Source organism: Xenopus tropicalis, chromosome 9, assembly GCF_000004195.4.
Source record: "Xenopus tropicalis strain Nigerian chromosome 9, UCB_Xtro_10.0, whole genome shotgun sequence".
NCBI classification, from domain to species: Eukaryota; Metazoa; Chordata; class Amphibia; order Anura; family Pipidae; genus Xenopus; species Xenopus tropicalis.
The window spans coordinates 63,043,595-63,070,878 of NC_030685.2; the positions used below are offsets into that span (position 1 = coordinate 63,043,595).

A 27,284-nucleotide genomic window follows, 5' to 3' on the forward strand; every position below is an offset into this window, starting at 1 on the left:
TGAGGAATAGATCAGATAAAGAACCTAACAAGCATATTGGAGACAGGTTCATAGATGCTCGCATAGGGGCAGATTAACTAAGACACGAACGCTCCGAGCATATTTTCGCCAAATTTTTCACACAACTTTTTCGTACGCTTGTGCGAAAAAAACGGAAAGGTTTTCCCACTGTTTACAATCATTTGGTACGAAAATTTCATGACTTTTAGATCGCCAATACGATATTATCGTGACTAATACAATTTTTTCGGAAGCATTTTCGTGATATTTGCGATCTTCAGAAATTTTCGTATCCAATCCAAATTTATCCCATTCGGGATTCAAACTCGTGATTTCATGAATTTGCCCCCATAGAGTTGTGAATGCTTTTAATGTTAAGGTCAATCGTTTAAATTTGCGGTACTGGCAAAATAACAGAAGCCAATGGTAGAATGGCACTGCAATGGGAGAACAGATGCTGAGATGTATGAGCCTGGCAGCAATATTTATTATGGACTTGATAGGTGACAGGTAGAGCAGGCAGGGGTGGATTGAAAGGGGCTGGGGTATCAGTGCATTATCAATGTTACTTTAAAGCAGGACCTATAATAGTATTGATTAAGATTTATCAAGAGTCGGGAACAAAATCCTCACAAGAAGACATATAGCAGCCTTCTCAATGCAGGCATGCTTGTTGCTTTTATCAAGATTATAGTCATTCTTATCTATTTCTGTTCCATATCAGTTGGTGTTTTATTAAATTCCACACAAAAGCAGCTGTAACTTTCCAAGTATTACACACATAGAAAGGCTTTGGATGCTTCAGTGTTTCTGTACCACTGACATAAACAAAGCAACATTCCAATAGTCCATAAGCCATGTGTTTTAGAACTCACATTTCTTAGAAAATTCCTCTTTCCAAACTAGCATGGATTATATTTTCCAGTGGTTTCCTATAAATTATTCTGCTAATGTCGAAAAGTCCCTCTATAGCAGGGGTCCCCAACCTTTTTTACATTTAAAAATAAAAAAAGTTGTGGTCACTAACAAAGGCTGTGATTGGTTATTTGGTTATGTGGACTGGCATATTCTAGAAGACTGTTTGGCAGTACACATGGTTTTATGCATCTAAAACTTGCCTCCGTGTCAGAAATTCAAAAATGAGCACAAGCTTTGAGGTCACTGACAGCAACATCCAAGAGGGTTGGTGGGCAAAATGTTGCTCCTGAGCCACTGGTTGTGGATCACTGATCTACAGTATAAAGTAAGAGGGAAGTAAGATGGAGTATGTCTACATCTCTTTTTGCACCTAGGTAGAAAGTATTTACTTCTTGCAGCAGCTGCTTCTTCATTGCAAAAATTTACATTTAAAAAAAAGCCCTTTATTGGGCAAAACACAGAGCTCATTATCAGGAGTCTGAGCATGCTACATTCAGTGGGGCCCTAGATGCTTCTGAGTGTACTAGCCAATAATTATATATCCATAATAATTATATATCTATCTATACTCCAATTAGGGTTACTTTACCTTTCTAAATCTATAGCATTCCTGCATCCCTGGTTATTAACAAACAGACTGAAGATGCGATTTATGGCTTTTAATTAGCCTTTTACGATGTGATATAGTTTCGCTATTATCCGTCTCTGGGCCAGCATAAATGTAATCATTTGCTTGTTTTTTTCACTACTGATTTTTTTAACTATAACAAATGGACCCAGTGAAGCAGTTCTAGCTATCATTATTTCAATTTATTAATTGCCCTAGTAATTTGTTTTTCTTTGGTGCTGCTCCGTGTGTTATGTATAGCATTCTTAGCCTTAGTAAGCATCATTTTATTTCTGCCAACTATCGAGAAAGGTTTTTTTGTATATTATGTATATATATACAGGTACACAGGTATAGGACCCGTTATCCAGAATACTCAGGACCAAGGGTATTCCGGATAAGGGGTCTTTCCGTAATCTGGAACTCCATACCTTAAGTCTACTAAAAAAATCAATAAAATATGAATTAAACCCAATAGGATTGTTTTGCATACAATAAGGATTAATTATATCTTAGTTAGGATTAATTAAAAGGAACTGTTTTATTACTACAGAGAAAAAGGAAATCAGTTTATTTTATTTGAATTATTTGATTAAAATGGAGTCTATGGGAGAAGGGCTTTCCGTAATTCGGAGCCTTCTGGATAACGGGTTTCCGGATAATATAAAATATATATATATATTAGCTCGAAACACAGCATTCTGCTTGTTTTTAGTTTGGCTTCTTCATCTGGCTTTGAATTTTTTACTGCAGGGAGCTTTGGACTGTATCATTAAAGTAAGGTAAATACCATGCTCAATAAAACTGGGTAAAGTTTAAAACTTTTACAGATTCTCCCAATTCTTCCACGTTCTACGTTAACAGAAATTCTCCATTCTTATACTTTGGACATTTTTTCATCACTTTTTTAATTTAAATATATGTGAAATTTCTGTTCCGGTTCTGACAAAATGATAATTATTTAATAGGATAAAAAATGTTATTTCTGACAAAACTGTAGAAGTAATCAGTATTTTCCTGTATGTATGTATGTATGTATATCTTTATTTATAAAGCGCTACTTATGTACGCAGCGCTGTACAGTAGAATACATTAATACAAACAGGGGGGTTAAAGATAATGGATAAATACAAAGTACAACAATAAATACAATAAATACAAAGTGCAGTTGCAATAAGAGTCAGAAACACATGATGAAGGAGGTCCCTGCCCCGTAGAGCTTACAATCTATATGGGAGGGGTAACTAACAGACACAAATAGGCAAATATAAGTGCTATAGGTCACAGTGGGTGACATTACAGTATAAGTAATAATATGTAATCATTATTATTACTATTATTATTAATAACAAGTTGATATAAAATTGATTAGAGTGCTATTTTAAGCACTTTAGCAGTTTACATTATTTTTCTCCTCAAAATATTAGAAGTTAAAGTGCTGCTAATATGAATGCATTTTGTTACAACAGCGCAACCTGGTGGTCATTTTTCTGAACATAAAGTAGTCGGGAAGTTGTCAGGATAAAGTAAGAGGTTTGATGAGGGGGCTGATGTTCTTCTGGTTAGGAGGAACTTTAGAAACCTTAGATAACTTTTATCATATCTTTCCCACCCAGAAGAACATCAGATCAGCCCTCTTTCTTTCAATTTTACATCAAACAATTTTAAAGATTTACTTATCCTTTAAAACTTTATAAATAGGCAGTTCTAAACAGTGAGACTTTGTCAAAGTAAAACAACATTTATTATTTTGCTGTGTCCTAAATGGGTCTCATTAATGCATACTCACGGTGCCTCAAATACTCTAGGATTTGGCTTCCTTCTTTGGTTTGGCCCAAGTAACTTTATAGAGAATAACACTTTTTTAGGTGTCAGATCTATATTAGAATAAATGTATAAAACATATAATGATAACAGCGCCTAGGAGTCCCAAGAGAGCCTCCATACACAGACACTAAGGAGGTGATTTACTAATCCACGAATCCGAATCCCGAAAGGGAAAAATTCGGATTGGAAAAAGAAATTTTGGCGCATTTTTGTCGCAGTCGCAACTTTTTCATATTTGTCGCGACTTTTTCATCACCGCAGCGACTTTATCGTATTTTGCATCACTATTTCGTTGCCGTTGTGACTTTTTCGTATTGAGCGATTGTAAATGGCGGAAAAACCAATCCGATTTTTTTGCGACGGCAGCGAAAAAGTCGCGGAAAATATACAAAAAAGTTGCGACGGCGACGAAAAAGTTGCGGCACAAAGTTGCGACAAAAAAGCCGAAAAAATACCGATCATTACAAAAAAAACGCATTCGGACTGTTCGTGGATTAGTAAATCTGCCCCTATGGAGGTGATTTATCAACGCTCAAATCCAAATTTCATTTGCGATTACATTTTTCTGCGCTAAAACTCATTAATTTGAATTATGCTTTCAGAAACTGAAATGTTTAATATTTAGTGCAAAAAATAAAAAAAACTCAAATATAAAATGTTGGCATTTAAAAACTTGCAAGTTCATGTAGAAATCAATAGGAATTGTTCTATGCAAAATTTATGCAGTTTTTCAAATCAAGTTTGTGAGAGTTTGCAGACCTATTGAAAACTATACATTTTTCACAGTTTAATTCGATCAAGTTTGCAAATATTTTAATAAATATTACCAAACATTTTAGTTTTGTAAAAATTTGAGTTTATTTGATTTGAAAAAAAAACCCCAAACCTCTAAAATTCACAAATTGTAATATTGATAAATAAGCCTTCCAGTGTTAGGCCGCCAAAACACAACATTTATCTTGAACTTTGTTCAAATCAATTTCTAGTTTTCCCAGTACTACTCGCAATTACAATTTTTATATTAAATATTATGGCATAATTATATTAAATATGTGGAGTTTATATTTTATTTCTTTAACTATAAAGTTATACGACTTTAACAGAACAACCTATAACTTTGAAGTGGAAATGTTAAATAGAAGATGCCAATACAACATTATTATGTAAAATCTGCCATCTACTGGTGATGAAAAATCATTGTGTGAATTCTAAATAACGTATTAAGTGTTCTCTAAGTTTAAATGAAAGAAAATACATTTTTTGCACAGCAATATATAAGAAAATGCCTTTTATACTGGACAAGCTCATATTAAACAGGCAGTGTTGACTGGCCTGTTGGAATACCAAGTGTTCTTGATATCAGATCCTCTGGTGGGACTTTGGTGTCCCAGTTTGACACTGTATAAAAGGAAGAAAAGATGGGGAAAATATATATATATATATATTTACTATAAAGCAATAAAGGCTTAATTATGACTTGGAGTGACAAATCTAAACAATAAAATATCCAAAAGTTAATATTTGCACAACTGGCATATTAATGATGCACTGCCCCCCCCCCCCCCCATGCACAAAATCTTCAAAGGCGCCCAGCATGCACCTTACTGGCCCTACCTCCGCCTTAGAGAGGGTTAGAGAGTAACTGAGGAGGGGGTATTTCTTAGATCAACAGAGGAAGCAGGTCTGGGCCCCCTCATGACCACAGCTACACCACTAGTGATGCCACTGATTTCACCAACCCACATCAATTATATCAGCAACATTATGCCTTAATGCTACAGACTCTACAAAAAGACTTGGGAATCCAAGTTCATCTAATGGCTGGGGAGAATACATTCCATAAAAATGTTAATGATCCCACAAATAGGTCTTTTCTACTGTATACCCTTGTACAGATCTTTTTTCTTACTGATTTACCTACTGATGGCGTTCATATGGGAATTAAATAGAGGCAGAATACAGAGTGACAATGTATACTAACAGAAGAGCAGGTCTAGCATGTCCCAACATTGTTGCTACTATTTTAGATCAAATAGCCGAGTGGCATTTACCAATTTACACAAAAAGCTGAGTAGACTAATATACATGTTACATTAGGCTCACTTTTCTTACCATGAGTTTTTGGTCACAGCTGTCTCCTGTCTTCCTGGTACTCCCTCCCTTTATAATCCTGACAACGGGAAGGAGCATCCCTTCTATTTTCCCTGGAATAACTCCCCATCACAACTGTTATGAAACCTCCAAATGCTCCAAATACAGGACTTATCACTACTTTCCTGGACACAAGCTGGTCTCCAAACAGTAGGAAGCCTAAATGATTGACTTCTACACTACTCAGGATTCCTGGCCATGTAGGACTTATAAATAATCAATTTTACAAATATTTACATATCAGACACTTTCTACAAACAAACAAAAAATGGACCTTGGTATACCCCCCTCAGTTACAATGCCTAAGAAACCCTACCTGGCCATGTAGGACTTACCAAATAATCAATTTTAGTGTAAGGAGCTCATTTTGATGGAAGTACTGTTATTAAAAGTGGTTTTACAAGTGGGTTTTCCCCCAGTCAGTGAAAATTGCAGAGGTAAATGAGCCCTTATATTACCGTGCTATTTTAATCTAGAGCAATTGATCTCCTTTCATGTTTTCCCTTCCCTCCTTTTACCTGTCAGTTGCCTCTGATGCCCTCTTTTAAACCTGCAAAAATTCATAATTCATTATTATGGCACTATCTAGTGTAAATTTCTGTCCTGTTAATTACAGTTAAGACTAAATTAATGAACAAATTCCTGTTATACAAAGGCAGTATGTTACAAACTCTGAATAAATCAAGAGAAACTTAGATTTTTTTTTTATTAATTTCTGTGTTTTGTACTATTTGGAATAATTAGCATTTTGATTAGGACAAGAAGAGGACTTAAAGTAAGCCCTGTTCAGCATTAAATGACTTCCTGAAAACTAATTACTGTCAAATCTCACATTATCTGAAGCGCAGGAAACACTTGTGGCAGCAGCACACATACATGTCAGCCCGTACTCCCAGAGACTGCAGAGTTTAGTAATGGGCAGCAGTGAGCTTAATAGAAATGATTTGCCATGATGAATAGAAATAATGATGTTTAAATAAAAGTGCACATCTAGGGGCCCAATGACCCGTATCGCAGAGTAGGGAAGCAGGGCCTGACTGGGCTAGGAGGGGCACCCCTTTCCCCACCCGTTGTTAGGGCCAGAATTGGCTGTTTGAATTTCCCGGGCTTTTGCTGGGAGGGGCAGAGCTACACAAGGCAGCGTGAAAGCGGCTTACAGTTACTACTTATCTTAATACAGTTGTTCTTATTTTTGCACTGAGGCTAAAGGTTGGACCAGAGCATCTCCCAGTAGGCATAAAATAATAATAGCATAAAAAAGGAACTAAACTCCCAGAATGAATACTTAACCAACAGATATCCCAGGGGGTGGGCCTTAGTACTTAAAGGAGAAGGAAAGGGTTAAAAATGCGACACCCCCCCATACCTTTTTTGCAAGTACTTTCAGAGCACTCGTCATTCGTTCTGAACGCTCTTTATCATCTATTTCAGCCGCCATGTTGGATATTTAAATTAGTCCAGCATGGCGCCACTTAAGTACATGCGTATGCGCAAATCTTCTCCCTCCCCCTATATGGGAGCGCTCCTGCTTGTGAGATTGAAAGCGCGCTCACAGTATATGTAAAATACGCATGCGTTTCCTGAGTAGCTGGTCTTGGTCTGGGTGCAGGACCATTATGGGAATCTTCTTTACACAGCTCAGCGTTTTTTCTTCCAGTTTGGCTTCTGATCATCTGAACAGGTAAAATATGTGGAGACTTAAGGGCACTATTGAGAGAACTGAAGGTATGCCTGCAGCTTGAGATTAACTCTTTACTAGCCTTTCCTTCTCCTTTAAAGGGAAACTATAACCACAAATAATCCTAAATAGAAAATTTCCATTTTAAGAGTTAAGGGCCGCCTCCTGGGACCATAGGATTCACAGTGCACACAAACAAGCCAAGGCACACATACATGCTAGGCCCCATCAGCCAATTAATGGGCAGAGTTCTGTCTAAATGGTGGATCAAGGGAAAGATTGTAAAAGGGCAACATTTAATGATATATATATTCCAGTATTTATTTTGGGGATATAGTTTTTCTTTAAAATTACAATTTTCTATTTAGGAGTACTCAATGGCACAGTCTACTAAAAAATCATATTTGTATGAAAATGGTTTAATTAGATGAAGCAGGGTTTTACATATGAGCTGTTTTATGTGATATATTTTTATAGAGACCTACATTGTTTTGGGGTTTAGTTTTCCTTTAAGCAGTAAAGGACCCTCAATGCCCGTTTTCCCAGTGGGCCTTAGGATGGCCAGTCCATCACTGTGTAGGCTGACATTGCAATCTTAGTGCCTTATTTATTATTGTTTGATAAAACTTTACATAGCCGTTTAGATTTAACACTTTATTTTCTGCTCTTGAACTACTTATGGAGATGTGCAAAATATAAGAACATTTAATAACAGGCACAAAGTTTTAAAGTCCTTTATTTTTGCCACAGGATACACAAAAGTATAAAGTGAGTAAAAGAAGTAACCTTTTTTAACTTTTCAACAAATTCAGAGAGTGTGGAAAGAAGGGGAGAGGAAAAAGAGGGGGGATGGAGGAGGCACCATGGTGCAGAATTTAAGTGGGGGGGAATCGTCAGATGTTATCTGGAGCATTCAAGTAGTATCTGGAGCTGCCATCATGGTAGGATTGTCCACCCAGGGGCCCTATATTATATATTTTCTTGCATAAAAGCATGGATAAGCATTGCAGCAAGAAATCCACCATATCCCCCCAAACCCAGTAATGATAGGGCATGTCCAGAAGGCAAAAAAAAACATGTTACTGGGACCACTCCATATTTGAAGCATAGGTTGTCAGTGCAGAGGCCCATGTAGTGGAGACGTGACGAAGTAAGGAACATCCTATGTATAGTGCAGTATTGGATAAGGATATCATTGCTACTAATTCAGAGGGGAGTTGGGGCATGTCTGAAAGCCATTTTGTGTGGCTGGCCACAAACGGGTTACATCTCTGGTTGTTAAGTGTGGAGGAGATACAGGATACCAACACCTGGGGTATGCAAGGCATTCAAGATCTGACATAGCCAGTCTGGGCAAATTTGTAAACGGACTCTCAGCACAGCGTCGGACCTGTAAATATCTAAAGAACATGGTGTTTGGTAGGTCATAGTCAGCAGCAAGAGTGGCAAAGGAGTTTATTCCATTTCTAGTAAGCTAAGGCTTACAAAAGGCCTGATAAATGCTATTGTACCTCCTATTTAGTTGCCATGGGTTACAAGAATTAATAGTTTATATGGGCAACAGCAACTGGAGCACACTTCACCCTAGCTGTCAATTTGCTGGATAAGCCGGTCAAATACCGGCTGGGTGGCAACCCAACTCTTTTGCAAGTGAGAGAGAGCAGAGGGCTCATTTATGAAGTACAGGACAGGGTGCAAACTGCTATGTTTTTGTACACTTGTGCCCTGCACTGTGCTTAGTGTCAGTAGTTCTCTGCATTCTAAAATGATGCTGTATTCATTAGAGCCATGTTGGGGTGGGGTGTAGGAAACCCTTCCTGCCACCTTTTATACAAGGGGTTGACCATCACTGTGTTCTGCACCTTGCAGCACATGTCCCTGTCACAAGTGCATTAAGAATTTAGTTTTAATGTGCCCCTTAGTGCTGCTGAATTAAGTAACATGGATTTGGGCCTTAATGAGACATTTTGAACAGCTACACAGTATATACAAATATAGATGTGGTCTCTTTTTATTGGCCTAACATTAAATGCTCAGACTGCATAATGTTCAAACGGTTGAAAAGTAAGGATTAGATGTGGTTAAATACTGCACTCTATTTACTTGTCTTACTTTTGTGAGCATGGTTTATCTGTCTGTATCCAAAAGCATCCACCAGGGGTCGCTAAGACCCTGGATATATTCATGTTGTTTCCTGCAGACATTTTAGCATCGTTTTCAAATTGTAATACCTGTTTTTATTAAAAAATGTGTCTGTCTTCTAATGCCCATTTCTCTGTCCATGATTCTCTGTCCATGATACTTTAAAAAAAGAATAAAAAATCTGATCCAAACAATTCTAACCCGCATATGTAATAAAGGCACTAAGTAGGACTAAGGGATCGATTCATTGAAACACAAGTTCTAATCCCGAATGGGAAAAATTCGGATTGGATACGATAATTTCTGAAGATCGCAAATATCACAAAAATGCTTACGAAAAAATCGTATTAGTCACGATAATATCGTATTGGCATTCCGAAAGTCAAAATTTTGTAAACAGCGGCAGAACCTTTCAGAATTTTTTGCGCAGGCATACGAAAAAGTTGCGCAAACATACGAAAAAGTCGCATGGGCGTACGAAAAAATGGCGAAAATACACTCGGACCATATTTTCGAATGAATGCTGCGAGCGTTCATGTCTTAATAAATCTCCCCTAGGTGTAGTAACCCATAGCAACCAATAAGATGTTTTCTTTTGAACAAGCTATCTGCTGATTGGTTGCATCAGTTAATTGAACCTGTAGTAAATTTTGCCCTTTCACACTATCATATTTGCTATAGGTATAAGCAACTTCTGGGCAAAATAAGATAATTTTTAACTGCTTTAATGTAATTTCCGTTACTTCAAAAACCCTTCCAATTTTAACCAAAAAAAAAAGGAATTTATTTTTAATTATGCAATATCCACCATGCGGGAAACCAGAGATGTTTATTAAAGTAAATGTTAGTGCTTCAACTTTTTATAAACAATATAAATTATTTTATTTTTTTTTGCCAAGAACACAAATGGACACTAAGAGCATATTGATGCTATTTAGAAAGATGCTTGAGCCTATAGTGCACCTAACAACCCACCTAGAATTACATACCAGGAAACCCTGATATGACCACCAGCCTGGGCGTGATGTTGATTCAAGGATTTCCTTGAAATTACATCAATAACTGCTTATGACATGTGAATGAGCCACAAATGCTGTTCTCTGGGAGTGACGCCATTTTATTCCAAATTCTGTGGAAATTGGACTCATTTTCATAGGAAGTGAATTGGCAAAACGGTAATTGTGGTGCAATGCACCAAATCACCATGGTTGTAACTAAGCATGTCTGCAATTATGCTGGAATTATAAGGTAAAACTTTGCACTGTGGGTTAAAAAACATTAGGACTAATTTACGTCTGTAAGTGCAGTCCATTTTGAGCCAGTCACCATGTTTTTTCCCCACAATGCACATTTTTCCCAGATTTCCAACATCCTCGTGAACGCAAATGGGTGATAGTCTTGATGCAATTATGCTGCGTCTACTGCAATTGTGGTAATTTACCAAAACCGGGGCTCTAAAAGGCAGAGTAAACTACTGCCTGGTCTGGAGTTGGGGGTAGCTCCAGGTTTCCCTCAGTGCCCTGCATCATTCAGTGCAGTTCAGTGGCGCTGAAAGAATAGGACACAAGTTGCAAGTTCCCCTGCATCACTAGATACAGCAGTGCCTCACTTGGAATGGAAGGCAGGAAGGACTGAGTGACACTGGGCACAATATTAAGGAGGAGCAAGAAGTGCATTTTGACCCAAGTGGTTTATATGCAACAGGATAAGGGTGGAAAGGTGTAATTTGCCCACTGCGGCTGTAAATGAGCCCTATGGTGATTTGCGGCTGAAAATTGAGATCAGATTTTATCAATCAGGGAGTAAAGGTCCCCATACACCATAAGATCCATTCGTTTGGCGATGTCGCCAAGCGAGTGGATCTTCTCTCGATATCCCCCACCTACGGTGGGCCCGGGGACAAACGATCGAATTATAATGGCGGGTATAGGAAAAGTCGGTCCGGGGACCGCATCAACAAGCCGATGCGGTCCCCGATCAGACTAGATTTTCTAACCTGCCCGTTCAAGATCTGGCCGATTTCAGGCAAGATATCGGTCGGGCAGGCCCGTTGGGAGTGCCCATACACGGGCCGATTAGCTGCCAAATCAGCTACTATCGGCCCGTGTATGGGGGGACCTTAAGCCCTATATTATATTTTCCAAACTTCAAAAGCACAACTGCCCTCTGAAGCTCAATGAACAACAATGAGTAGAGCATTTTGCTTGTTGTTATTATTATGAAAATGTTTAGGATACAGCCTTGTGCTTAGGGGTCGGATCTCCTGTTGTTTTGGTATGTGAACTCTGCAAAAACAGGCCATTCCATCGATAAGGAAGGTGTTAATACACTAGATATCACAAGCGGTGCGCAAAGGATACCGCTTCCCTCATCCAAGTAATGCAACACTTCCCGTTTCTCTGTAAAGCTGTGGAATTGATTAGCATTGTTTCTGGAACCCGATCCGCACAGATACGGTATCTTCCTCTCCATGCAAGACAAAGTTTAAGTTACTCGAAAGCGACTTTTAATTGAAGTGCCGCTGCGAAAGAATATAGACGGAGATTGGAGAGCTGTAATGATAGGTCTGTCTGGCATCTACCCTTTTTTTCTTCACATATAATGTAACATACATGGTACCAAGTTACCTGATTGTCTAATCTAACGAGAAGGCAATATAATCAAAAGGGGATGAATGCTAAAGTACCAACCTCTGACATGTTAAACACTTCACTGTAACCAAGTGTCAAAAGGTCTCTGAATAAAGGGGATATAAACCTTATAGTGTTCTTGTTACTCAGCATGTTGAGAGCTGTGAATTCAATGAGAATCTTGGCTGCTGTGTTTACACTCACGACTCTCTTTTTCTTGGTTTTATATGATTCTCGTTGAAGCAATTAAAGGAACCTTTTTGAGATCTAAACACCTACAGAGTGACAAGGGAAATTGCACAGGACTAGGAGGGATGTTTTTACTGGAAAATCGTACATCTTTAATTACATTTGGTATGCCTAATTTATAGAGTTAAAGGAACAGTAACACCAAAAAATGAAAGTGGTTTAAAGTAATTGAAATATAATGTACTGTGGCCCTGCACTGTTAAACCTGGGGTGTTTGCTTCAGGAACACTACTATAGTTTATATAAATAGGCTGCTGTGTAGCCATGGGGGCAGCCATTCAAGCTGGAAAAAAGTAGAAAAGGCACTGGTTACATAGCAGATAACAGATAAGACACCATTGTATTCTATAGGGTTTATCTGTTAGCAGCTATATAACCTGTGCCTTTTCTTCTTTTGAATGACTGCCCCCATGGCTACACACCAGGGTTTATTTAAACTCTAGTAATGTTTCTGAAGCAAACACAAAACTTTTACCAGTGCAGGGCAGCAATACATTATAGTTTAATTTCTTTAAAATATATACATTTTTTGGTGTTACTGTTCCTTTAAGGGGTGTAAAAGGGTCAGGCAAAGACACTGCACTCACCCATTATCAATATATAAGATATTAAGACATTCTGTGCATTAAGGTACTAAAAATGCCCTTTCCTTTAAACAAAACAGGGATTGTTTGTCCATATATTGCAATATATTCAAGCTGGCCAACTACATCAAAGTCATCCCCAGTCTGGCCAGCCCTACACTCACTTTCATCTGACTCAAGACTTTTACTGCTTTTTTATACATTTTTCAAAGGGACTACAACATGGAGCTGGCCACTGCTCCTGTATAAACTATATCAAAAAGGGAAAATTGTGCTCACCACTAAATTTTAAACCATTATGCGGGGGTGCATTGAGGCTGGGACCACAAAATTCATACAAACAACAAGAATCCCTCTGCAGTCACCCATTATCAATATATATAGGACAATATTCTGTGCATTAAGCTACCAAGCAATGCCCTGCCCTTTAAACAAAACAGGGATTGTTTGTCCATATATTGCAATATATTCAAGCTGGCCAACTACGTCAAAGTCATCCCCAGTCTAGCCAATCTAAAATCTTAAATTAATTAAGAATTCTACTGCTTCATTATTTTTTTGCAACTTGCTTAACAAGTTTAAAACTCACAAATGATTGCCCTTTTTATTGGTCATCACTGGGATTGCTTGACTGGACAGCCCCAGAAAATAAACCAGACATCAGGCTCAGAACGAAAAGAAAAATACATTTATCTATCTGATCTCAATTTAACCCTTTCTTTACTTTCTCTTTTACATGTTTTATATGTAATTTACTTTGTTACAAAACAAACAATAAAAACAAAGTTTAAAAAAAAAAAAAAAGCCCATAGATGCCTATGAGTAAAAAAAAAAAAGTTACACAATAAAAGAAAATATTGACAGATTTTCTGATCACTAGCCTAAAGCAACTAGACTTTCTGAGTATTTTTGAAAGCATTTTACCACTCATCTGGTCATTTTTTCTAGTTCAACTAAGTGGTAGGGAATTTCCTCAGCATCATAAACCCTTAAGAGTAATAGAGTCACCAACATCCAATGATAATCGTTGTACACATTGAGTTATGTGTAAGTTAAAACTCACAAAGGTGTGAAAGTGTGATAAATGCCAGGGAATTCCCTCGGATGAATTCCGCTCAGATGTGATGTTTTCGAGAAAACTCAGAACATCCAGTATTTTTAGACTTACCTCTACTAGATATTGACCTTAATGATTCAAAACTTTCTTAGACATATGAGCTGTTACCTTGTCACCTGCCCATTGTTATGTCAATAGGCTTCTGTGGCAGGAGGCAGGAGGGGTGGTGATATCACTTCAACTTGCAGTGCAGCAGCAAAGAGAGACTGTAGCACATCAGAGCACAATCCACATGGCTGAGGGCACTAGGAAATGTAAGAAAATGCATTCACTAATGTCAAATTTTCAAAATGAATAAAAAATCTGTTTCAAAAAATGAATTTTAGTACCTGTATAGGATTCTGTTGCAGCAGCACTATTAACTGATGTGTTTTGAAAAACAGATTCCCCCTCCATGCAGAAATTCACCTTAACTGTGCAATAACAAGCCAATGTCATCCCTGACAGTGAACAGTTATGTTGGGGTGGAATAAAGTTGGTCGGCATGTGACATAGCCCCAAATATTACAGGCCACACAGTGCTTACCTTGCCTTATGGCAGGAGCACCTCTTATAGCCCAAATGTTACTTCCGCATAAGGGCTCTGGCACACGGGGAGATTAGTCTCCCATGACAAATCTCCCTGTTCGCAGGCGACTAATCTCCCCGAAATGCCATCCCACCGGCGAAAATGTAAATCGCCGGTGGGATGGCATACGCGGCAGCGCGATTTCCCTGAAATCGCGGAAGTTGCCTCGAGATTGCCCGCGATTTCCCTGATTTACATTTTCGCCGCTGGGATGGCATTTCGGGGAGATAAGTCGCCCACGAACAGGGAGATTTGTCTCGGGCAACTAATCTCCCCGTGTGCCAGAGCCCTAAGGCTTAATTGTCTTACTGCTTTATCATCAATTGATTCGTCATCTGCCATCTTAAAGTTTGTGTTCTTCCCCCACGTGTCAATTGCCCTCCAGTAATAAGTATTACGTTTAGAACTCCAAAATACTTTTTATTTCTGCAATTTGATCAGTAAGGACATCAAGATAAGAAAAAATCAGCTGTGATGTATAAGTAAAGAAGAGATACAAGTTACACTTCTATGCAACTAATATGCCCACATAACACACACAAACATATTCACATTTCTTTTCTTGGACCCCATTACATACCAGTCAGTTATTTTACAATCCAATTAAAAGCTTAATTAATACAATAGGCATTAACGGAAAAAAGCTTAAAATAATTTGGAAAGAAATAATATACAGTATATAGCAGTAATATGAAGTTCACACACACACACATAAATGACACATAAATATATAATACACTACAAGCTGCAACAGTTCAAGGCATGTACAGTTTTGTTCTTCACTTTGAATGCTTTAAAAATGCAGCGCAGAGAGCCTTTGATACTTTCCATGTAGTCAGTAGAGAATTTGGGCATTGTTTGCCAATTACTAGCTTATACAGGCTACATTTTGCTCCCACAAAGGCACTGTCAAGCACTCAATTACAGAAAAAAATAAAACAATGCTATTATTAGGAACTTCTATTTGAGACGGGTGGATTCAAAGCCATTCTATACATGCAATCAATCAACACAGACAGATTCATCCATATTTCATATAGAACACTTTGCTGCGCCAATATAGAAATGTCTCTTTGTCTTATGGGTTTGTGTAAGATAAAACAAGCAGTGAAAGAGGCGGCTTTGTCAGATTCAGAGAAATAAGTCTTCTGGGCTAATTCGAAAAGTCAGGGTTTCATTACCTTTTAACTTTAAGCACGGAAGCTGCCTTGTTTTATTGCTTATGCAAACAGTGATAGGAGGCAAATTTGTATAACTTCATATAAATGACAAAGGGATATAATTAACTTTACACAGAAAAGAACAAAGACAAAACACCACAAACAGAATTTTCACTTACTGTAACAGGAAGTAGTGTGGAAGCAAAAGGCAGAACTCTGTCCATTAACTGGCCGATGGGGCCTAGCCTGTATGTGTGCCTTTGTTTGTTTGTGTGCACTGTGAATCAAATGATCCCAGGAGGCTGCCCTAAATTCTTAAAATGGCAATTTTCTCCATACTACTAATAAAGTATATTCTTATGAAAATGGTTTATTAAGATGAAGCAGAGTTTTACATATGAACTGGTTTATGGAATATATTTTTATAGAGACCTACATTGTTCGGGGGTATAGGGTTCCTTTATTGTAATCCTTAAGTGCTCTCTTGGAAACTATGAGAAGCATTCCTGACAACTTGAATTTTTTTTATTGATAATATGAAAGATAAGCATTTTTTCTCCCAACCTGAGCCACAACAAATAGCATTAGACTTTAAGAGAGACATCAGCATTACTTCTAACCATGGTAAACTGCCAGTATCACTTGAACCATGGGATATTGAACCATCAAAAGGCACCCAGATTTAATTATCCTACTAGTGTGGTGCAGCAATGTCCAAAGGAATGCAAGAGAAGTAGTATCTGAAGGAATAGCATTAGAATCTTTCGAGTGGATGGGTTGGTAAGAAGAAATTATATCCGATTATAGTATGGCCATTGATCATGTCTAGATATCAATATACTATACTATATGCAAGTAATTGTCCCTATGGTATATTATACAGTATTATGCACATTTACTTATTTCTTTGCAGCATATGACTAATGGCAAAAAGATACATTTCTGGAATATCTTTGAATGGAAATCATGGAGGGAATACACTTATGACTGTGAATTAATGCATGGTAAAACTGTAGCCAAGTCGCATGGCTACTAACTAGAAAGATGCAAAGGTGACATTAAGTTGCTAGGCATGCTGTAAAAAATATTGCATCACAGGTTCTCTCTAAAGAGTGAAATGAAACTTATAATTTATATCCTGATTATTTCATCCGGACCAAGCTGTGTTTTTGAGACTCATTGATCATACTCTTTTGCTTCTTTAATTAAAAAAAACATGATTTTATAATTTACTATAGATTTGATGGTTCTCAGTTCCCTTTTGATCTCTAGATACTTCCATATTCTAGCATAAAATAGCCTATTCCTGTGGAAAAAAAACAAACTTGCCCATGATTTTTTTCTAGAATTGTAAGTCATTAATCATAACATGCATTTCTTGACACTCAAAGCAAGAGGCTGCATAGGCACGGCACTTTGGGATTTCTGTTATCTGAGTATAAATAGAACTGCTTTTAATTGAAACTATAATTGGCTTGTGCGGAATGAATTAGCTTTGAATAGTATAGTGGTCCTTCAGTTTGACATAGGGGCAAATTTAGAAAAATTCTAACTCATGGATTCTCAGCAGTTTGAATTTTCATATTTATAGACACTTTTGTGATGTGTGGTTTATCATCAAGACCACTGATATCTTAGATAATCTTAGTTATTAATAGGACATTAGGGAAAAGGGAATTCCTCCAAAAGAATTACTACAATGGTAATTACAAACAGGCCTGCTTTAAGATACCAGTGGGCCCCCACTGCCCCTAGAATAACCCTCAAGCACATGAAATTCAATATAGTAAGGCAGGAAATATTGCTTACTGAAGTAGACCTGATCCCCAAATGTGCCACCCTGGACCAACAGCCATGGGAGCAGCAAAATGACAAAATGGTGATGTTTCAAGAAAAAAGGCAAATAAATGTTCTAAAAATAATTTAAACATTAAATAAACCCAACAGGATTGTTTTGCCACCAATATGAATTCATGCAGTTCAGTTAGGATCAAGTACAAGGTATTTTTTTTATTATTACAGAGAAAAAGGAAATTGTTTTTAAAACTTTGAGTTGTTTTTTTTTTACAATGAAGTCTATAGGAAATGGCCCTTTCATTATTTGGAGCTTTCCGTATAATGGATTTACCGATTAGGGATCCCATAGCTGTACAACCACAAATAATTTTACCCATTATTCCCATATACATGCCATTTCTCTGCTTCCAAGTTCTTAATATTTATATCAGACAAATATATTTTTTTCAGAATGCCTCGGACGTGGGGTTTTCCAGATCCCATGGGTCTTTCCATAATTTGAATCTTTATACTTTATGTCTACTAAAAAATAATTTAAACATTAAATAAACCCAATAGGATTGTTTTACCTCCAATAAGGATTAATTATACCTTAGTTGGGGTCAAGTTCAAGGTGCTGTTTTATTATTACAGGAAAAAAGGAAATCATTATTCATTTGAATTATTTTATTATAATAGAATCTATGAGAGATGGCCTTTCTGTAATTCGGAACTTTCTAGATAATGGGTTTCCGGTTAATGGATCCTATACCTGTACAATGTAATCTCCTCAATACATAGGTAAACCAGCTAGGGCTTTGTAAGTATTTGTGAATGTTTTGTCTGCTGTAAAAAAATGACTTCTGTCTGTCCCTCCAGGTCACCCTTCCATATCACATCTAAAATAAACTGATATAATTACTGTGTTTAGGTAACTACCCTTGGTATACTAGAAGCCAAATACAGTCTGTTTCAACAATATACTATACATAAAAGTAAAAGTTTCACCTTATTGTGGCTGAAAATTCTCCTTCCCTGGGTGACTCCGCGTGACTAAGTGACAGGTCATTATAAAACATTTATTTTTCCTGCCTGCACACTTGTCATTTTTGTTAATTGAGACTCCATGCTGTCCTTCATATAACCTAGATCTCTGCTGCAGTCATCATTTCTCACGTTCCACTGAGATTTGAAACAAGAAGCCAATTTATTTCTGTCTTTCCTCCCCTTTTGCCAAGGGCTTCTAAAAATGAATGGCATTACAATATATAGTATGACTTTTGCATTGCAGCATTTAAATGCAACTCTTGATGTAAATGACCATATTTTTCCCCTAGCTTATGAAAATGATGCAAGGCACAGGCCATAAGTGTTTGACTCCTGGATTTCTAGCTCTCATTGGGGATTATCCAAGTGCCAGAGAACTCCAGCTCCAGATACTGATAAAGGGGAAGATCTGTTTCCTTGTGCCCTGACGTGACTGTGCACTGACAGGCACAACATCACCCTTTTAGTGCATAGATGGGGAGGATTTGGGGGCAAAAATATGCAGACTTTTGCATTTATGTGCTGAAATCTGCCCATCTGTGCACAGGCCAATGGTATGCCTGTAAGTTCAGAGTAAATTAAGGGCAGGAGGAATTAGATCAGCATTTTTACCCCTAGCGTAAATATGCTGGCAGAGAAGAAGCCTTGTGTGACAATGCCCTTACTGAAAGCTATTTCAAACAATACTCCCTGGATTCAACGTTTATGGGCTTCCCCAAGCGTCGTGGAGAAGGTCGCTGAACTTAAATTGAGGTTAACATTTTGCTGAAGGGTTTGCTATATATATGTGTTAGCCACATGGAACCTGATTAATATGTTTTCTGATCTGGGAAGTATATTAATTGTGTATCATTCAACTGCCACCTGCAAGGTCCAGGTTCGAGGTGTCCACCTATCTCTTTACTGTAGAATGGTTGAACCATGCTATAAATACCTTCATGGTCACTCTAATGTTAAGCAACATAAAAAGGGAAAACGCTTATTTACCTAACGTCCTACGGTTGCAGTCGTGCAAATTTTCTGCAGTCAGTGAAAAATTCATTAGAGTACTCGCATCACCATGTACTTCTGTATGGTTCCTCCTGCCTCCTGTTCCAAAACCAGCACTGCTGCTCCTATTGTTCCCACAGTATTCTGTGTGATTGGTGCAGTACACTTGCGTTTAAAGAATCTCACACAGACATCATGACTTGTGCTTTCATTGCACTTGTACACTTCACTTACAGTCGAAAATGAACCGTCAGCTTAAAGATGCCTTCATTTACTGATGTAGGTGCAGTTATATCCTCTAAAACAGGGCTGTCCAACTGGAGGCCCCCTGGCCAGACGTGGCCCTCCAAAGAATTTGTATGGCCTGCAGTCTGCTCTAGGGCTCCACAGATTTCAATGTATTACATCATTATTTTAATAAGATCCAGCCCTATAACATGCTGTATGAGAATTAATCGGGACACACTACATGTAATAAGTTGGTCAGCACTCCTCTAACAGTTTCATTTCACATCTTTAAAAATATTTTGAATGTGTTTAAAATTTTGAATCTTGTTTTTTCAGCAACCACCTTAATCCACAGTGGGTCCTTCTGATATTCACTATGCAGAAACAGTTAATATTCCCTAGTTAGGAAACAGTAGAAAAGGTTAATGAATTAAAAAGCAATTTGATCTTTAAAGCTTCTTTTAAATGCAGGACTATAAACCCTATGAGCTGTACAGAGTGTTAAAGAGTATCATTACTATCTGAAATAATTATTACTGTTATTAGGGTGTACCATCTGAACATATAGAAATGCCAATAATGCTTATGTCAGCTATTTTCACCCTTAAACTAAATGTGTTTTGATGATGAATATGCTGCACAAAATACAGTATGAAGGTGCCAAGTACAGAATATGTCATGCCTAAATGGTCAGTCAGTAGGCTGTGTCATAGTAATGGCTTTATAAAGAGAAAGGTATTTGCTTAATAGTAATTTGAGCATAAACATCGGGTTCTTTATCTGCATATTAGGAGCATAAAATGCCTCAGTACTAACATGAATTATCCAAGCTGCAGTAAAAAGTCTTTTGTCTTACTACAAATAATTGATAACATGTTAAATAGGTAATTATTGTCCTTTTAGACATGGCTCCATGAGTCTGGCATTTGACATGCAAATGTAGAAAGCAGGTTTGCCTATTTATTCAGAGACACAGAAAGTGTCAGAATTGGTTATATACAAAGCACTAGACCCTCATTATACATTACATACAGACATGCACCACAAATTACCACTTCACTATCATGAGCGTGGCCATGGCCACAACATCATGTCGGGCTGCTGTGTGGTGACACACATAGGGGCTGATTTACTAACCCACGAATCCGACCCGAATTGGAAAAGTTCCGACTTGAAAACGAACATTTTGCGACTTTTTCGTATGTTTTGCGATTTTTTCGGATTCTTTACGAATTTTTCGCGCAAAGTTGCGCATTTTTCGTAGCGTTAAAACTTAACGCTACGAAAAATGCGCAACTTTTCGCGTAAGTTTTAACGCTACGCAAAATGCGCAACTTTATACGCAACTTTCGTAATGGATAGGAAAACTCGCGTTTTTACGCAAAAATCGTATTGGTAACGAAAAATTCGTACAGAATCCGAAAAAATCGCAAAACATACGAAAAAATCGCAAAGTACCGATCATTACGAAAAAAACGCAATCGGACTCCATTCGACCCGTTCGTGGGTAAGTAAATCAGCCCCATAGTGTGAAAATTCAAAATAAATAGACGCCAAAGACCTGGGTTCAATGCCCAAAAATAAGTGTTTCTCTGTAAAGTTCATGGGTGCATCTAAGTTGCTATTTTGGCTTGATCTACTGGTTCCTAATTCCCGAGTATGTTGATTGGTGCCTCGACCTTTTGCATGAATACAACTTTCAGCTTTTTTTAAAAGAACAGTAACACCAGAAAATGAAAGTGTATCAAAATAATTAATATATTATGTACTATTGCCCAGCACTGGTAAAAGTTGTGTGTTTGTTTCAGAAACAATACTATAATTTATATAAACAAAGCTGCTGTGTAGCCATGGAAGTAGCCATTTAAACTGAAAAAAGGAGAAAATAAAAAGGTCACTGGATTTAAGAGGGACAGGCAGGGGGTGTGTAGAGACCTGCAGCTGTTTGCCCAATGCCCCCCCCAAAAGACAGGCATTTACAATGTGTGGGACATTGTAAATGAGGTCCCTAGTAATACATGACACCTCTTTTCTGCAACTTTAAATTTTCAATGAAATTTGCTCTGGGTCCATTATGACATTACAGCACATAGTCCTGGATCTGGATCTGTAAAAACATGTTTTCAAAAGCTAATATACAATGTTTATGAGTGCCATTGGTTGACCTACAGAATTGTAGGTCAAAATTGAAGGCACAGCACACTAGTGTCAAAGGTTAAAAAAATATATATTAGTGCCCCCCAAGGTCTATTCTTTCTCACCGAACTGTTCCCCGTGTAGGTGCAAGCTGCCCAATCTAATCAATCAAATTTGGATCAATTTAATGACAGCCACCAATATGCAAGTTTAGCAACATCTGGGACATGGGACTCATAGGGCCTATAACATGGGTACAAGCTAAAGCCAACAGAAAAATAACGCTATAGGAAGACACCCAATGATTGATGATATCAGAACATTTGCAAGAAACATTCATAGTCTGAGGTTGGGTGCCCTGCAGGAAGGGCAAGTGGCATTACAGACAATATCTTTCCAAGGCCCCTGCTTTGCATATCAGTCAGCAGCCCAATGTGCCCTTGGTTACTCTTGGCTCTCACAGAAACCCCCCATTAGCTTAAGGGTCTGTATTCTTACACCTTTAGTAGGATATTTAGGGGCCGGGAAAATACATTCTGGAAGTTCACAATAGGAACAGAGTCTTTTGGCGATACATGTGGAGCGAGACCTTTCCTGGTACCTAACTCTTCAACTTGCACAACATCCAACTGATTTGGACTAAGTAAGTTTTTTAAAATTTGTTGTTATGACTTGAATTAATTATAAAATGAAAAACAAAAGGGAACACCAAGAGCCCCAATAGTGTAATATATTTTTACAAGGAGTAATGATAGAGTAAACAAATTAATACTCACAATCCAGGGTTACCAATAGGCAACCACTGTATAAGCAGGTGGGGAGATTATCCTGACCCCACTCAGGAATAAGAAGTCGCTCTCTGTAGAAGAAGAAAAATGGGGATGACACCCCTCCACTGGGGTGGACTCGGTATAATGATAAGACAAAACAGAGGCGCCAAAAAGATAAAATTAGCTAAAAACACTTAAAAACCCAATGGGTAATTCAGAGGAGGTAGTACTGTCTCCCTATTCATTTATTATAGACTGTTGGCTGAATGGCTTGCACACAAGTGTAATGTGTTAACCTGGTTACTCTCGTGTACCAGTCATCTCAGAACTGCAAGTTGGAAGCTGTGCCTCATGATATTTGTGTCTCAGCTATTTGGGTTTAGGCAGTCTGTATAGAACTAGTCCAGAAGAGGGATTATGCATTTGTGTGGTTTTAAATTTTTCTTCCTAGTGTGCTCTCCTTTTCTGTTTTTTAAGGTATTTTTGCCTTTCCTATATATTTCAATGGAGTGCTTGTACTGGTAACCCAATATCCAAAAAGCTTCTAATTACAGTTAGGCCATCTCCTATATACTCCATAATAAGCAAATTAGTCACATTTTTTCAAAATGATTTCCCTTTTCTCTAATAATAAAACAGTACCTGTACTTGACCCCAACTAAGATATAATGAATCCTTATTGGAAGCAAAACAATCCTATTGAGTTTATTTAATCTTTAATTTAAATGATTTTTTAGTAGACTTAAAATATGAAGATCCAGATTAAGGAAACAAATAATAAAGCCTCTACCCTAAATAGTATTTATAACAAAGTAAATGTAAACGAATGACAAATCAAAACCCGTACCAAATAAATATAAAGGTCTGGGTGTGAACACCCCAGACCTAGCGCAGTTGTGAAAAAACTCTAGGGGGCCCCAATGGAAATTTGTAATTAATGCAGAATCAGAAAAAGCTCACCAGAGTCCACAGTTGGTCCGGGTGCTCAGGGCCCCGAACCCGTAGCTGAAGGGAGAAGTTATATCATATACAGTTGAGCTCCAAACATCTCCGGACACGACATGCTGCTAAAACCAGGTCTTTATTGTTCCATCTAAAAACTAGACTAAGGCGTCTAGTTTTTAGATGGAACAATAAAGACCTGGTTTTAGCAGCATGTCGTGTCCGGAGATGTTTGGAGCTCAACTGTAACAGATTAAGGAAAGACCCAATATGTGGAAAACCCAAAGGTCCTGAGCAGTCTAAATAACAGGTACCAAAACAGGTTAACGAATATGGGTAATATGAATACAGCTTATGTGTACGAGAGGGCTACCCACTGACAGTCTACATACCTGTATAATTATCCAATTGCACTCCAATCGGCACTAGTGATGCGGCCCCCCCGGACCCTCATCGGCACAGTAAATTAAAGTGCCTGGAGGAGGCATTGCAAAAACTGGGGTTGAGAATCGCCCCTGTATCTGACTTGTTAGTATATTCTGAGGGAAAGACTAGCATAGCTGAAACTGTGGTAGTACAAGTATCCAGAAAGCTCTGAATTAAGGAAAGGTCATCTCCAATAGACTAGAAACACCACTAGCTGGTTGCATTAATAGTAGCCATTGGCTTGCGCCAAGGAAATAACTGTGCTGCTCTTAAAGGAACAGTAACACCAAAAAATGAAAGAGCTTTAAAGTAATAAAAATATAATGCACTGTTGCCCTGCACTGGTAAAACTGGTGTGTTTGCTACAGTAACACTACTATAATTTATATAATAAGCTGCTGTGTAGCCACGGGGGCAGCCATTCAAGCTGGAAAAAAGGAGAAAAGGCACAGGTTACGTAGCAGATAACAGATAAGTTCTGTAGAATACAATAGTGTTTTATCTGTTATCTGCTATGTGCCTGTGCCTTTTCTCCTTTGAATGGCTGCCTCCATGGCTACATAGCAGCTTATTTATATAAATTACAGTAGACTTTCTGAAGTAAACACACAACTTTTACCAGTGCGGGGCAGCAGCACATTATATTCTAGTTACTTTTATACACTTTCATTTTTTGGTGTTACTGTTCCTTTAATGCCATGCATACTGGTGCCCCAGAATTGACACTATAACTACTTGAAAATGTTTGCCACAACTTCTGTGCAAGTCATGACAACAGATTCTAACATGCCTGCGTATTGGCACATTGAACACAATTGAACAGCATGTACCTTAGCATGCAGCTACAATGACAGCATTGTGTGAAATAATTATGGAGATTTGTATCCATAAAACTGCATTTGGCACCATGCTGTGCATTCTAAAATAAGCTTTCAGTTTGTTCATCTTCATTTAATCTAGCACTTTAAATGTGTGGTTCCATCCAACCTCAAGGATCCTTCCTGGGGCAGAGAGAGGATCATGGCATTATGGGATTCCTCCTTTTCATTCCCTGCCTTGTTTCCCCCAAACTAAAATATGCTAACAAAAACAATAAACATCATTACCAATCTGAATTTACCGCTTTATCATTATAATTTTATTTCCATTTATTGGTTTGTTTGCACTTTGCCATATTAGAAATTAAATAAAAGTCGAAGAAAAAAATGAAACAAATGATATAATTTAATTATCATAATAATTGAATGTTTCTGCTGTAACAATATTTGCATTCCTTGTATTCCTTTGAATATATTTGACAAGTTTTATTGAGGATGGTTTTGTAATTGCCGTAACAGACGTATCATTATTATGACACATTATGTATGGCTCTGTGTGTTGTGCCAGCACGGATTAGCCCACCATGACTCATTCTTATCAGAACAGCACAAACTCGATGGAAAAACAGCACCTTGAGGGAAATGGATGTACTACAGATGGCACAGAAGTGGGAGGGCATGTAAATGATTTCTCTGCCAATTTTATGAATGTTGGCTGTATGGTGCCCATGTGTTGCCAGTTAATGAATGACCAGCTGCAAGATTATTATTTCTTTTTTTCTTTTGCAAATGTTTTTTCTTTAGCTTCTAGCTTGGATTAATCATTATTAGAGGGAAAAATTTAAATAAATCAACAAAAACAGAAATGTTTATTATTACTATGTTATCTTACGTACGAATAGTAATTCTTGTTATCTACAGTAAGATGTTTAGTAAGAAAGCCATTAATGTAAGGCATGAACAACCTCTACAACATTATATTTCCTAGTACTGTATATTTTGGTCATTAACAGTCACTCTGCTATAGTTCTGTTGAGAATCAATCAAAATAAGCACCTTTTGGGAACAACTAATCTATATATTTAAGCCATTCCTTGAAAAGATACAGTATATGATGTGATGGACCGTTTTGATTTTTAGTAACCCCTGTAGAAATGACTATGAAGATTTTCATTCATCCAGGTCATGGTGTATCTAGTATAAGTAAATCTAAAGCAACTGGAGTAATTGCTGAGTAATCATTGAAGATGTTTTACTACTCATCTGAGCAGCTTCTTAAGTTCAACTGGCTGGTATGGGAAGTCCTCAGCATATAAATTATTGCACTATTCCAATCACAATGGCACATTGTAACTCTTCAGAGAGGTGACACCTGAAATTCTGTGGGGTTACTTTGATAGGACTAGGTGTAGGAGAGGTGTACCCTGTAGAAATGGCTGTAGATGACACATGGAAAGAAGCATTGCATCTCAGCCAGAAGATATCCAAATGGAGGTATGTTTGTTTCTGATGAGGGTGGCATGCTGGAGCATTGCTAATATTGCTGACTTGCAGCACTGGGGCCCTAGGATTGATTGTTGCCTCCCACACTCCAAAAACCAACAGGCAGGTTCATTGACTCCTGATACAGTTCTCTGATGTTTGAATGGATGTTTTAGGGGCTTATGTTTTAAGATCCACTAGGGCAGAACTTGATATTGCAACTAAACCAGACACAGTGGTTGGCTGATGGACACCCAACAAAAAGATTTGGGAGGACCTTATGCCTCCTTCACTCCTTCATTCTTTCATTAATTCTTTCATCATAATAGTTCCTCCTGTACTGATGGGAATAAAGTATAAAGTAAAACCAGTGTAAAGTGCTGCAGACACCCAACAAAACTATAGATTTAAGAGGACTATATTCCTGCTTCTACTCCTTCATTCTTTCATAATAATAGTTCCTCCTGTTGTAAAGTTGGCCCTGAATATCTATTATTGTTTCACAATTAGATATCTTTAAGAGTGGGGGTTGTCCTAAAACACTTTAGCACTTCATGTTTAATTTGATGTCATCAAATAAAGATCTTTGCTGTGATTCTGTAGCAGAAAGCTTTTTTTAACTGGAAAACTCACCTTCAGTTACCTATACCATGCGTCCTGCAAAACGATAGCTCCATCTTTGTATGAGTTTGTCATTTTAAGCTCCACCATCAAAATTGTCTTTTTGATCATTTAAAGTAGTTCATCCCTAGTTGTTAACTGCTGACAGATGGCATATTAAATATTAACAAAGTGAAAATAAGCAGATTAAATCAAAATTGGATCACAGGCTCCATATATGGAGTAGTGCAGAGAGTGCTATATCCTTTAGGCTAATGCCAGACGAGGCGTAGGGCGGATGATTGACGAAAATATCCGCCCTACGCCTCGTCTGGCATTAGTCTTAAGTCTGCACACAGTAGGGTAAACGTCAGCCATTTCCTATTAGTAGGGCAATATGCAAAGTGCAAAACACAGGAGCAATACACCTGTCCATTT

General features: G+C 37.8%; 1 protein-coding gene across 1 annotated transcript in view; it reads right to left on the bottom strand.

Annotated features, from left to right (window-relative positions):
• The window catches only part of LOC101734585 (RNA-binding protein 25-like), a 37,079-nt gene extending 30,138 nt beyond the window's left edge, over window positions 1-6,941 (bottom strand). The window contains exon 1 of the mRNA XM_018097287.2: window positions 6,870-6,941. Within this exon, the coding sequence (XP_017952776.2) occupies window positions 6,870-6,941 (72 nt within the window). The remainder of the gene's footprint in view (window positions 1-6,869) is intronic.
• Window positions 6,942-27,284: the final 20,343 nt, after the last annotated feature.